At 38.3% G+C, this 13,751-nt stretch overlaps 2 protein-coding genes across 4 annotated transcripts; one reads left to right on the top strand and one right to left on the bottom strand.

The window, feature by feature from the left end:
- Window positions 1-643: 643 nt before the first annotated feature.
- CkIIbeta (casein kinase II subunit beta) lies at window positions 644-6,369 on the top strand. Of its 2 annotated transcripts, none has more exons than XM_089836613.1 (5): window positions 644-795; window positions 4,509-4,593; window positions 4,679-4,897; window positions 5,160-5,235; window positions 6,020-6,369. In XM_089836613.1, the coding sequence occupies exons 2-5, from the start codon at window positions 4,522-4,524 to the stop codon at window positions 6,316-6,318; spliced, it is 666 nt and encodes a 221-aa protein (XP_089692739.1). In that variant the 5' UTR covers window positions 644-795; window positions 4,509-4,521; the 3' UTR covers window positions 6,319-6,369. The 2 variants fall into 2 exon arrangements, with proteins under 2 accessions (XP_089692739.1, XP_089692740.1); XM_089836614.1 differs by having other exon boundaries at window positions 655-791.
- A 1,199-nt stretch (window positions 6,370-7,568) lies between these two features.
- Window positions 7,569-13,736, bottom strand: LOC149678671 (ATP-binding cassette sub-family C member 1-like). 2 transcript variants are annotated; one of them, XM_089836615.1, is made up of 10 exons: window positions 13,386-13,736; window positions 12,966-13,322; window positions 12,371-12,538; window positions 12,100-12,284; window positions 11,879-11,984; window positions 10,449-10,973; window positions 9,887-10,086; window positions 9,612-9,738; window positions 8,175-8,944; window positions 7,569-8,105 (listed from the first exon to the last, which is right to left on the bottom strand). In XM_089836615.1, the coding sequence occupies exons 2-10, from the start codon at window positions 13,173-13,175 to the stop codon at window positions 7,994-7,996; spliced, it is 2,403 nt and encodes an 800-aa protein (XP_089692741.1). In that variant the 5' UTR covers window positions 13,176-13,322; window positions 13,386-13,736; the 3' UTR covers window positions 7,569-7,993. The 2 variants fall into 2 exon arrangements, with proteins under 2 accessions (XP_089692741.1, XP_089692743.1); XM_089836617.1 differs by having other exon boundaries at window positions 12,966-13,169; window positions 13,221-13,736.
- Window positions 13,737-13,751: the final 15 nt, after the last annotated feature.

Below are 13,751 nucleotides of genomic sequence, written 5' to 3' on the forward strand. Positions count from 1 at the left end.
CCTCTCTACTGACCTTCACACACTCCAATTGGCTCAAAATGCGTACTCGAAGCTCCCCAATCAAATCTGCAATCGCCCAGCCCCGCTCAGGCTCTCATTACTACACCTTGACCCTGTCGCCACCCGCCTCAAAATTAATAATCTCTGCCTCGTTCACGACTTTATTCATGGTCACCTTGCCTCCGCCTTCTCCGACTATTTTACCCGTAATTCAAGCACTCGCACCCGTGGTCACTCTCACAAATTATTTAAGCCTAGGGCTCTAACTACCTATCGTCAAACTCATTTTACTACTGCCGTCATTGATGACTGGAACTCTTTACCCCCTGATCTCGTTACTATTACCAATAAGTCCCAATTTCGCCGTAAATTATCCGAGTTTTTTAAGTCTTTACCTTAGCTTAGTTTCTCGATCGTTTGTTTCGCCATACTTGCCTCCCCCTATAGCAGGCCCCTCCCTTCCAATTGTATCTTAACTTAATTGTTCTCTTTAAAAATGTATATATATATTCTATTATATCTCATAGGAAACGCATGTTTTTATCGCTGCTCACGCTTAAGCCACTCAGCTGGCTCTGTGGGCAATTGTCTTGTATAAATAAATAAATAAATAAATAAATAAATAAATAAAGAGCATTACAAGAGCTTTAAAATGAAGCTTGGTCTCTTGGAATAATACTCCATGGTGTCAAAAGACTATCCGCCAATCGAAAAGGAAGGACACGAGAGTCTGCTTGGCCTTGACAAGGCGGTGACGGGTGAATAGTTGTTCGACGGCCAATTATTTAATAGTAGGTAAGTTATTTTTAATACTATGTTAATTAAAATTATCAAAATTGTTATAAGTTAGTATTAAAATACTCAAAATCCGCCTGAATTTCCTAGCTTAATTATTTAAGACAGATTTTTGACCCTCCGCGGACCTGCAAAAGTGCAAAGCGCGCTGAACTCAGACCAAGGCCTTTGGCTAACATTTTTAGGAATAACTGAATATGAATATGTAAATACGCATTTACTATCCATATATTGACATTTATAATCTGTTTAGGAGTTTCAATTTATATCATATCTAAACTTGCCGGAAGAAAAACATAAATTTTGATTATCTTGTTAGAATTTTTAAGAACAAACAAGGGTTAGGGATGAAGAATACAAAGTGTTCCCACCTCACCCTGAAAAAACTGAAGTGTCATAGGTTATGCCCAATAGGGGTCGTAAAATGTGACCACTTCAGTCTACACAGATTAGGGCTGTGCGAGTATTACTTTTTATGGAATAGGGACTTGGCAATTCGGGCTTAACTCCGCCCCCAGCGCCATTATGGTATGTTTTTTAACAGAATGAAAGCTACATAAGCCCCTCCTCCTGGTATGTTTTTTAGCGCTAGTGGAAGGTATAGCCTGACGTTGCATGACGTAGTACTGCCAAGTCCCTATAACACTGTTTTTGGTATTCATAGGAAACTGACTAAATAATAGTGTGAAGTTTAAAAATTTGACAAACTTTAAATTTCAATAAAATTATTCTATCAAATTTCGAATTTATAAATGATGGTACACCTAAAAACTTCTGTTTGAATGAACCAATGCCCTATTTTATTGAAAATTAAGTAATTTGTTGTCAAAATATCCCATTTCAGTGTATGATACCATACTTTTTGACCAAGTATCGAAATCACAAGTTTCTGTACATAGTGCTACCCAAAGTCTGTGGTGCTACTATACTGCTGTGATGTAGTACAAGTATAGTTCACTATAGAGTGCTGTCAGAAGCGCCGGTGTGACGTCGCCCATGCTGTTTTCTCATAAAGAAAAAACGGTAACTGTCATGGCCGCCCATTGCTAAAGGCAGACTCGTGACGTTTAACCTTGGATCTGACGTCACAACTGACAGCACTCTATAAGCTTCAAAGCGACTAGTTGATAATACTCATAATTCCTTTAAAACCTTTAATGGATTATACTTGTCTCCGAACTTCTAAGGACTTGAGTGTCTGATTCCAGCTATAGCCTTCTAGATCACGCGTCTCTGTGAACACAGATAATATTTAAAAATAGCTGCGTCTGTATTTTCTGGCTGTTAACACTAACAAAGCAATTTCAAGTTCACAAAACAAGAATTGAATTAAAAATTGTGTTGCAAATGCATAACAAATACTTCTGTCAATAGACTGATAAAAACCTTTGCCTTCTAATCATTTACCGCGAACTTTCTCATGACGTCACACCCTCCTATCTCTTACCTCAGTTTTGACGACAATATTGGAAGTCGTCAGCTCAGGTCATACAATTTAGACTACCAATAGTGACGTCACGTCCCCGTAGCTCCTCCCCTCTCAGTGCCACTCTATAAAATTCGTTTTCGGACTAGGAAGATTGATACCACTTACACCAGGAGGCCAGGCTACTTGGCGGTTAAAGTGTATCACCAAGTAGCCTGGCCTCCTGGTGTAAGTGGTATCAATCCTACTAGTCTAAATACTATGTATAGTTAAAGTCCCGAACCCCTTCCATGGGACGGAGGGGTATGAAAGAAGAGGCGGGTTATAGCGACAGAGGTAAAATGGAATTATTTTTCGCCATCCCCGTCAGTAACGTCATAAAAATGTAGTTCAAGTGAGCCAATAAGATAATCTCAACTTTCGTTACGTGTTGGGGGAGGGGCTCTATATTGGGCTATGAGTCGGACTACTGAAGTAAATACTAACCATTCTCCATTCCTACTTCTAAAATTTTTTCTATCCCTGGTTATACTTAATTCGTCAGTGTGAATATTAAAGCTTTATTTTGACCAAATAGTTATGAATAGTCTGCACGACCCTAACAGATTAGGTGGTAGGTCCGAAGTACAGTTGACTCTATGGACAGTTGACATTCTGCCTTAACACAATTTTTTTTAAACCATCTTAATTAACTCAAGCCAATTAGCTTTGAGCTGAAAGTGTAATTAAGAGTTCCATGTGTAGGTTCTATAAAATTGTATACGTTTCATTTATCAAAAATTATTGTTAAGCTTAAGTGATTTTGAAATACTACAATGCATTTTTCCTTTAGTTAAGTGGAAAGTGATATATTTTTATTTAATTCTACGTCTGAAAGTAATATCATGAATACATATTCACTAGCATGAATAACTAACAGGCAGGTCTATTACTATGCGATAGGAGGAGTCTATTTAGTGGTAGCATAGCGACTCGAATACTGCGCTCACGGACGCAAGCTACATCATCAATATCTAGTGCGACCAGCTCGCGTATGTGAGTGCAATTTTCGAGTGGGATATGTCGTCTGCTACAAGAAACCGAAATGCACGCCCAAACAGGGCGGGAAATAAGAAAAATTTCTTATAGGACATGTGTCCAGTGACCCCCTTTTTGACTGGAAAATTTATAGGACATTGTCCACTGGAGTGTGCAGAAATAGTGTCGCATCTCCATAGTCAAGCTATCAAAACTTGGGAGAAAGTTATTGGTAAAACTGTCCAAAAAAATTATGGGACATTTAAAAATTTTATTCCACAATGTCCAGTGTCCTGTGCTTATTTCCCGCCCTGCACCCAAATACCAAGGTTTGCTTCTCACTGGTAATAAAATATAGGCGCGAAACTATGACTCCACCTATAACTTTTTCACAGTGGACTTCAGGGTAATGCAAGACAGTGATTTTAGTGACTAAATTCAAGGTGTGGAGAAATATCTTTCAATGATAGCTAACCAGATTCTTACTACTATGGTTACAATGTAATCTTAAATACAATTTTTGACAGCGTTGATATTTTACTGAGCAAATACAAAATAAATTCTTAAGCTCAGCCTACACGCTCGATAACTTGCTCCTTATCCTTAGTGCAAAGTTCAAATATAATGTCGCAATATTGTTTAGTAAATGGAAAATAATTTGCAGTAAATTTTGGACAATAATTGGTAAAAAAACTCAAAATATGTATATATTAAGTTTTTTAGTGCTCAAAATGTTGTTCAAACAATTGAACAATAATTCGCATTCTAATAACATTAAAATTGGTGTTTTTAACGCTTTATGTGTAGTGTTTGGACAATAAAATTGTACGCGGTCTATGGACTCAACATCAACTTTTTTACTGTGACAAAAATATATTCAATATATAAAGTTTTAAGGTTTTTTTTTTTCTAAATATTGAAAATTTAACAACATGATGGACTTTGATTTGCGCAATTAGTGAAGACAAGTCTTGGGAATAACATATAGATAGTTTACACACATGGAGATTCATATCATTTAAACCAGAAGGCCAGGCTACCTGGAGGACAAAAAGCAGACGGGTTTCTGTCCTCCAGGTAGCCTGGCCTCCTGGAGGACAAAAAGCAGGCTGGTTTCTGTCCTCCAGGTAGACTGGTCTAAATGGTATGAATCCTCCATGTATAAGAGGATGAATTTCATAGATGTCCCCCATTTAATTTGTGCGAAACATTGAGCGTGTAATTTTCTGTCAAGTTTTCACAATAATTATTCACATTGTCCTGATTTTAGATTGCAAAGCGACATGAGTTCATCAGAGGAGGTATCATGGATTTCTTGGTTCTGTGGATTGCGGGGAAATGAATTTTTTTGTGAAGTGCGTTTATATTTATCAAACTCAACCTTAAGGCTTCTAATTCGTTTCCTTTTCTCACCTAATTAACTATTAATGTTGAATTTAGGTTGATGAGGATTATATTCAAGACAAATTCAACTTGACTGGTCTCAGTGAACAAGTTCCACATTACAGACAAGCGTTAGATATGATTTTAGACTTGGAACCAGATGATGAACTCGAGGATAATCCCAATCAGAGTGACCTCATTGAACAGGCAGCTGAGATGCTCTATGGCCTCATTCATGCTCGATATATACTTACAAACAGAGGAATTGCTCAAATGGTAATTGTTTTTCATCAAAATATATCTTTTCATCATTTCAGTTCGATTTGGAGTCCATCGAATACTTGAAGGGAGGGTGAACTGGAAAATCAAGGAATTTTTGTATCGATATATTTCCTTTGTTTCACTATGGAGATTAGTCTTAATATTACTAGCAAACCGCTAAAAAACACTTAATTTTCCTTTTCACCCTCCCTTTAAAGGTATAAGAGACCTTAAGCAATCACGTTCATTTTAAATACGTCTCTTTTGTCTCCTTCAGATTGAGAAATACCAAAATGGTGACTTCGGATATTGTCCGAGAGTGTATTGCGAAAATCAAACAATGCTACCTATCGGTGAGTACCATCTAATATGTTAAATTTCAGTTAAAAAAGATAGATAGTTTTAAACATTGGTCTTGACTTAGTGTTTTGTTAAGTTACGTTACACGGATTTGTTTTGCCATAAACGGGGTTTCTTGCGCAAATAGCTAGTCTGCTGTGACAGTAAATTGACTAGAACTACTTTAGTACGAAGTCAGGGTTCGTACAAACCTGGAAAAATCAGGGAAATAAACAGTTGACAAAAACCTCAGGATGTTCGTGAATATTCCCTCCATAGGATTAACATTACACTATACTTTGGTGGCTCAAAACTCTGGTTATATTAGAGATACGGGGATGTCCTTTGAGTATGTTATAGTCCAATTTATCCCCCATCCAACCATACTAAAAACATACGGCTACGACAAACAGGGGCCGAGTAATTAAGCAAAATGTCCATAAACATACCCTCCATAGGATTAACATTACACTGTACTTTGGAGGCGCATAACTCTGGTTCTACTAGAGATACGGGGATGTCCTTTGAGTATGTGATAGTCCAATTTACCCCACCCCCACCTCCTTCGTTAATATTTGCTCCATAGGATACTCCATATTCGGGAAAAACCTGGAAAATTCAGGGAAGTATATGGGAAAAACCTGGAAATCTCAGGGAAATTTGTTTTCCAAAAGATGTATGAACCCTGGAAGTTATATCTTTGAAAATTTGGAGCTAGCTTATTGTAGAGTCCCAAGACATTTTCCACCCTATTGATAAAGCTTGAAGATTTTCATGGTATTATCTGAATAATTGCAGGTCTCTCAGACATTCCTGGTGAAGCTATGGTGAAACTGTACTGTCCAAAGTGCATGGACGTTTACAGTCCAAAATCATCTAGACACCACCACACTGACGGAGCATACTTTGGCACGGGTTTCCCCCATATGTTGTTCATGGTTCATCCTGAATACAGACCCAAGAGGCCAACTAATCAATTCGTACCCAGATTGTACGGATTCAAGATTCATCCTTTGGCTTATCAATTGCAGCAACAAGCTGCCGCAAATTTTAAAGCTCCTGTCAGGGCTATGAGCTACAATAATGGAAAGCGTTAAGTTTAAATTGTAAAATCATTAATTATTAAAATGTGTTTTGTGACATCTCCATTTTATATTTCTTGTTTATCATAACAATTTCTTCATATGAATTCAATGATGTATTTAACAGTTGCAAATAAATCATTCATTATAATTTCGGGTTGCTTGACCCCAAGCAACCACCACCATTAATATATTACGAGCAATTTCCTCATAAATATTGCTTTACTACATTTATATATAGGCCTAGTCTAAACGTAGATTTAAATTGAGCTAAAAACAATGGAAAATGATGCTTAGTTTAAATTCTTCCATTGCTGTTACGTCGGTTCGGATTGGATCTATAATTGAAGAACATAAAAATGGCGTTGTTTCTTGGCCTATTTGAGGTCTTAACGGTTCAGAGTGAGCTTAATAGAACCATTAGGGATATACAGTGAGGAGTAGACCATTAAACCTTTACCAATGGATAAGGCGAAGTTAACACTCTTTATTTGTGGTTTTTTGACTTTTTCTTATTAGCTTATTGATTTCCGTTTAAGAAGTATAATCACCGGTTGAAAATGTCGTCTGCTTTACCGTGTATTGTCTTCGGGGGCTGGGAGTGATATTTAGACAACTACCTGTCAACTAGAGCTCGGCGTTATTTATCCATTATCCACGTTATTTTATCTTTATCCATGCTGGAAAATTATCCAAAGAACTTAGAAGTTAAATCGTGTTATATCCACAACTTTGTTTATAAATAATCGGTTATCCACCAATTTGTGGATAATGGATAGAAAATGCCGAGCTCTACTGTCAACCAGGAAACAGAGTGCCGGAAGTAGTTCCAAAAAATTTAAATAAAACTGAGTTCTACAACTGTTTAATCTTCTAATATAATATATACTCTATGATGGAACCATGAGTCATGGCCGCGGCTATAGATCTGAAGCTTCCATTCGTTGTTGCATGCTCTTTTTCCGCGGCTGGAGATGATTTGTCTTTAGTATGGAGAAACGTTAACAATAGTGCTGGATACCTAAGAATATTGTTTAGGTGCAACGAGAGGGTAGTGTTTACAGGCCAATCGAGCTGTTTATGGAACTCTTAATAATGCTCGAATAATTCATTATTTAAAATTTTAACGCTTGTAATTGCTTATCAATAAATATCGATAGTTGCATATTCAGAAAATTAAGTGGGTAGATAGCCATCGTCTCGACGCGGAGAGGTTTAATTTTGGTTTCCCCAACTTGTTTCTTAAATAATGAAAAAATTATAATAGATATTAATTCTTTTAATTGTCACTTATTTAAAATAATTCTAGTTAAATCGATTTAAGAAACATTATTTCTAAAATTATTTGAAACAGCTATTATCAAAAGTATATAGAAATAATTTTGTTATTATTGACATTTTACTTCTGGAGCATGCCTTTTGGAAATTAAGAGTGCATTGTGTTGTTAGAAGACAAAGATTGGTGTCCATTTCTGTGAACTGCGAATGCGGTTCGCAAATGGCGAACACATTTGCTCCAATTTGCAAACTGTGAACGCTATCCACTAGGGTGTAATAACAGACAGACAGACAGAACGTCGGGAACAGAACCTCTCCGTGACATACGTCACTCGGAGATGTAAAAATTATACGTTAGACTCGTAACGAACCGTGCATAACATTAAACGTAGGTGATTGATTTAAAGGTGATTTAGATTATGTTGGCATCTTTGGCCAAATCGTAGAACATTGATTGTTCATTCCTCAAGAGAGCACGTGGGGAGTCGAATTCCACAATCCGGCCCTGATCGAGAACCATCACCCTATGAAGAGTTAAATGACGACAAGTTAGCCAATCATTTTAAGCTGGTATAACAGGTAGGTAAACTAACTTGTCGTAGTCTAAGATGGTGTTTATTCTATGCGCGATGGTGATGATGGTAGACTTGGCAAATTCCATCTTGATGGTCTCTTGAATGAGATCGTCGGTGTCCATGTCGACCGAAGCCGTCGCTTCGTCCAAGATCAGGATCTTGGTGTTCCTTAATAAAGCACGAGCCAAGCAGACCAACTGACGCTGCCCGACGCTCAGGTTGTTACCTCCTTCGGCCACGGGGTGATCCAGTCCCTGTTCGAGTGAAGCCACGAAGGGCTTCAGGTGCGAGTGCTCAAGGGCGGCCCACAGTTGCTGGTCATGTTTTATGCCGAAGGGATCCAGATTGAGTCTGAGAGTGCCCGAGAAGAGGACGGGTTCTTGGGGAATGATGGTCAACCGCGAACGCAAATCGGACAAGCCCAATCCCTCCACTTCGACTCCGTCTATGACGATCTGACCGCGTGCTCCCTCGATCAGTCGAAAGAGCGCAAGCGTCAGTGACGACTTTCCCGCTCCTGTCCGCCCTACCACGCCCACCTTCTCTCCAGCTTCGATCCTGACATCAATATCCTTCAAGACCAAACCCAATCCTTCTCGGTATCTGGTACTGTAGTCCTGGAATATGATTTGTCCTCGTTGAGGCCACTCAGCTTGTGGTTGAGATTCTGGTATCTCCCACTCTGCCTCTGACTCCAAACGACAGTATTCGTCGACTCTTTCTATGGAGACGATATTTGATTCCAAACTCGTATAAGCAGCGATAAAAATTTTCAGATATTGCAGAAGCTGTTATTTCAAAATAGAAATTTTATTTATATATTTGTAGAAAATAAATAATTGTTCCACGTGACAGAAAAGCCTTCGCCTTGTTTTTCAAAATACAGGGGAAATTATTATTAGTCTGTTAAAGAATATCTTTCATAGATAAGACCTCATAACCACTTTAATTTAAAGATAATGGTATATCTCCAAAAGTATATAAATTAAAACAAAAGGTCTCGATCAAATAGCGGTAGATCATACCCGTTTCCACAATTTCCTACACCCTTTCCAGGAGGTGTTACACGTCCTCTCCGTCACTCGTTGAGGTAAACAAGCTTGTCATTGCATGTCATAAAATGAAAACTAAACGTTTTTTCGAAAACGTGCCAAAATGACAGCGTCAGCCACACTAGCTTTATATACTTCACAAAAAAAATAACAAGAATGCGGTGGTAGGTCTAAAATTACATCTTCGCTAAACCTGATTACAGTGATATTTTGCTTCTCTTCGCTATATCAATCTCCTAATCAAAACCCTGCGTATAATTTCATCTTGAGAAACTCTTTGTTGATTCAGAAACTATTGGTCCTTTTTGTATCGTCCTACTTTAATGACGTTTCACGATCACGCTAGTTTCAAGAGTTAAACGAAAAACTAGCTTGTGGTAAAGCTTTAGATTTACTCGCTTACCCGATCGGCATTAGCCAATATCAATCCCACAAAATCAGCTGACAGAGTCCCTTTGCTCGAAATTATGAAAATTGCGGTGCAAAACATCAAGCAATTGCCCAAGAGATTGTAGCGGACTGTCAGCCATCTAGTAATAAATTTTAGAAATGAGTAGCGACTTAGAATGTCCGCTTTGCTTTGCATCCATAGCACGGTTTCAACCCAAAGATAAAAATGTGTTGTAGATGCCGAAAGGCTGTCGGTCCAAAACGTAAAAGACTCAATTACAAAATTACCTTTGAGCCATGTTCATCATGTAATTGGCGGCAGTGCACTCGTCGATCAGTTTGAGGAAGTGTCCTTCAAATTTCTCTCCAGCGTCACATGCCCTGATGACAGTGCTGCCAGCCACTGAACTTCCCACGTGCGAGAACAAGAAGGAATTTCTCAAGCTTGTTATGCGCTTGAATTGACGATTGCTCGACACCAAAAAACGCTGCAAAAGATATAGGAAAATCTTACAGTTCTGAAGCCAAAGCCTAAATATCCGTTCTTATTAAAGCGATGTGCAATCCGTTATATAGTAATTATAATCTAAGCTAATGTCTATGAAGGGAGTTCCACGCTATATTTGATATAGGCGCCACCCTACATTGCGCATTGTACATCGCTTTAAGGGCTTTTCAATGCTTAATAAAACTTTGAACTACAACCAATTCCCAGATTATTAAAGATCAAAAAGTATCTATCTCACATTCGATACGAATTCCGTGTTTAACCACGACAATTAAGTGAATTAACAACTGTGTGTGATATTGAATAATTACTTATGACAGAAGACTGAAATCGAATTCCTACCTGAAGTAAAAGGTATCCAATGACAACAACAATGCAGGGGATTATGAATAATGGTAAATATATTGCAATTCCTAACGGGTAAACAACTAAAAATATTAATCCCCGATTTGACAATCTTAACATCAAAGGTAATTGCTGGTCGAGGGTGTCGATATCTTGGGAGAAGCGATTGAGTATCCTTCCAACCGGGGTCGTGTCGAAAAAGGACATTGGGGAGCGAGATACGCTGTCGAGCATTTTCCCATGTAGACAGTTTGCCGCTCGAAGACAGCGAAAGACGTTGATGATTACGTACAGAAATGCCGTAACAGCTTGGCTTAGACCAAGAACGAATGAGACTGCTATACGGGTTGCCTTTAAGTCTGCGTTCGCTATAAAACCTTCTTTGGAGTCCGCGCACCACAGAGACAGCCATAAAACTAACGCGAAATTTATGACGACAGCACTGGTGATAGTTACTGCGAAGATCGCATACCATGTTATACCATAGGCTTTAAAATATTGTTTGTATTGTGATACGGGTATCTGCAAATGCGCAATAATATTATCACATGGAAAAATTTGTGTGTAGAGTTTTAGTTCTGAACAAGTTGGGAAAGCCAAAACATTACCTCTCCGAGTCGAGGAGAGAACTACCTACAAATTTATATCAATTATTTCTCTTTATTAATAAGCAATTTCAGTAATTTCAATAATATTCAGAGAATACAGAATTCAACCAATAAGGATATGTCTGGTACAGAAGGCAATCTGCCATAGGAAAAAACCAGGAAATGAAGAGTATAAATTTTGGCAAGACATTCTATAATGTATTGGTAAAGGCTCAAGTGTTTACTCCTCTACTGTATACTCTCTATGTTCAAAGCTACATACACATAACGAGGTGCACCAGTGTTACAACGAAAGTACACACAGACACACAGAAACACAGAAAGACGACTCTATTACTCTTTCTGTATTAATTTTGAGTCGAGAAACCAGATTATCTTAACTATTAAGAAAAATATAACTAATATAATATATTTTCTTCGTTAATTATTCAACTTATTGGGTGTTACATCGTTTTCAAAAAGAACAATGAAACATTTTTGAGAGACTTGACTAATATTGACCTTTAACATGAAGCGTGTGCTTTACACTAATCGATAGTATAAAAATGTTTCGAAGCTAAGGATAAGAACAGTGAGATTACGTGAACCTTTGGTGATGGTGAAAGCCCTGCCATTGGAAGGCTAGAGAAGTTAATTTTTTTTTGAATTTCTATCAACTGCGAACACGTTTGCTCCGATTTACCAAATGCAAACACTGTAATAGATTGACACATACACAGACACGTCCAGTGTTATACCTCTACGTAACGTCATAGTCACTCGGAAAGGTAAAAAGCCAGGAAAAGTTAAAATTTTCCTCGAATATTAAAGAGTACATACATTTCCTTCTTTGAGCGTCTCTATTGTCATGAGTTTTGCCTCATCTTCATCAGAGACTTTCCCTTGGGATGCAAGATGAGATCTCTCAGATTTGATATTTATCGTACTGAAAGAATTACGTTACCAAAAATCATAAGCGTACATGGTTAACTTCTATGACTTGAAGCTTTTTCGCTTTTCTACTACGTAGAAAGTGTTGATATAGATCCAAATGTACTCACGACGGTTTTTCTTTATTCTCGTCGTTCATGTCACTCATGTGTTGCGCGAAATAATCTCTGGCCATTCCCTGACGACTCATGATTTCGTCATAGGTTCCCCTCTCGATGATTCGTCCGTTTTTCATGAAGAAGATCTCGTCCACTTCTCGGATGAAGCTCAAGTTGTGCGTCACCAAAACTCTCGTCTGTAACGACATGTTAACCACTCATTTAGATTAATGGCCGCTAGACGCTTTCATAAAAATATAAGAGTAGCGTTTTTTTTTTTTACTTTCTTTCGAAGAAATCCCTTTGGTCCGATGACTTCGTTGAAGAGATGTTTGGCCACGTGCGAGTCAACCGCCCCTAACGGGTCATCAAAGAGATAAACATCGTCATCGCGATAAATTGCTCTAGCCACGTTGACCCTTTGCTTCTGACCACCACTCAAGTTGATGCCCTGTCATGTAAAATTAGTAAAAGAACGCATTGCGAACGAAAGCGTTCTATCTATGGAACTATGATTGAAACAGCGCTACGACAGGGTTTTCCAGTACAGCGCGTTATATATTTCAGACTATTTCGACAGCTTCCCGAGAAACAGACCTTATATGGAGGGCGTTAATGGGAATGTGTTCGATAATTTTGCTCATAATTCAATAGTTTTCTCGTAACATTTCTGGTTCTAATAATTAGTGGTCGGCATTTGGATAGGATAATATCTGTTTGTTTTATCTTTATCCATAATTTGAAATTATCCACGGGAAGTCTATGATTAATGCAATGCAATCACGAATAATTATCTGATTATTATCCATGGATAACTGATTAACCAAAATTCTGTGGATTATCTTGTCCAAACGCCGACCACTACTAATAATACATACTCTTTCACCGATCTCCGTTTCGTCGTCAGCGGGTAGTTGGTCAAGGTCTGTTTGTAGGGCGCATGCGTATATGACGTTGTTGTATCTTTCTCGGTCCATGTCGTCGACGAAGAGTATATTCTTTCTGAGTGAGGCGTTCTGAATCCAGGGTTGTTGAGTGACGTATCCCACTCTCCCGGCCACTTTCACCTCCCCTTCCACCTTCTGCATCTCGGAAATCAGAGCGGACAAGAGCGAAGACTTGCCACAACCTACCGGACCAACCACGGCCACCAAAGAACCGCGGTACACTTTCAAATTGATGTCCCGAAGAGACGCCGCTGCCGGTTCTTCCAGGTTCCAATAAAGCGTTCCCTTCTGAATCTCAATTGCTGAAATTTTTACAGAAATTAATAGATGTTTAAACTGGTCAACACTCACCAATTGTGAATTCAAAAATATCTAGAAACAACCTAAAAGCGACTACAGTATTTCCTCTTTAAGAACAATATGTTGATTGGCTTATTTTACAAAAAAGATTTTTGGAGGAGGTATAGTTAATTCTTTGCGGGGTTTCCTTCTAAAATTTATTATTGTGCTAAGCCAGAATTCAATTTGAGCCGTGCTTCAGAGCTTCTATGGGAAGAAACTTGATTATTGTAGGAGGATATTTTCAGTTTATACCAATGCCACGGATTGGTGGAATGAGTTCTGAAGAAGTTCCTTCAATTATCTCTTTCTCCGCGCTCAAGTTTGGCCCTGTACTTTTTAACCACATTTAATTCTGAGCTTAAATTCACCTCCGTG

Source organism: Phalangium opilio, unplaced genomic scaffold, assembly GCF_054372755.1.
Source record: "Phalangium opilio isolate 3A_F unplaced genomic scaffold, DU_Popi_V2 ptg000042l_1, whole genome shotgun sequence".
In the NCBI taxonomy this organism is placed as follows: domain Eukaryota; kingdom Metazoa; phylum Arthropoda; class Arachnida; order Opiliones; family Phalangiidae; genus Phalangium; species Phalangium opilio.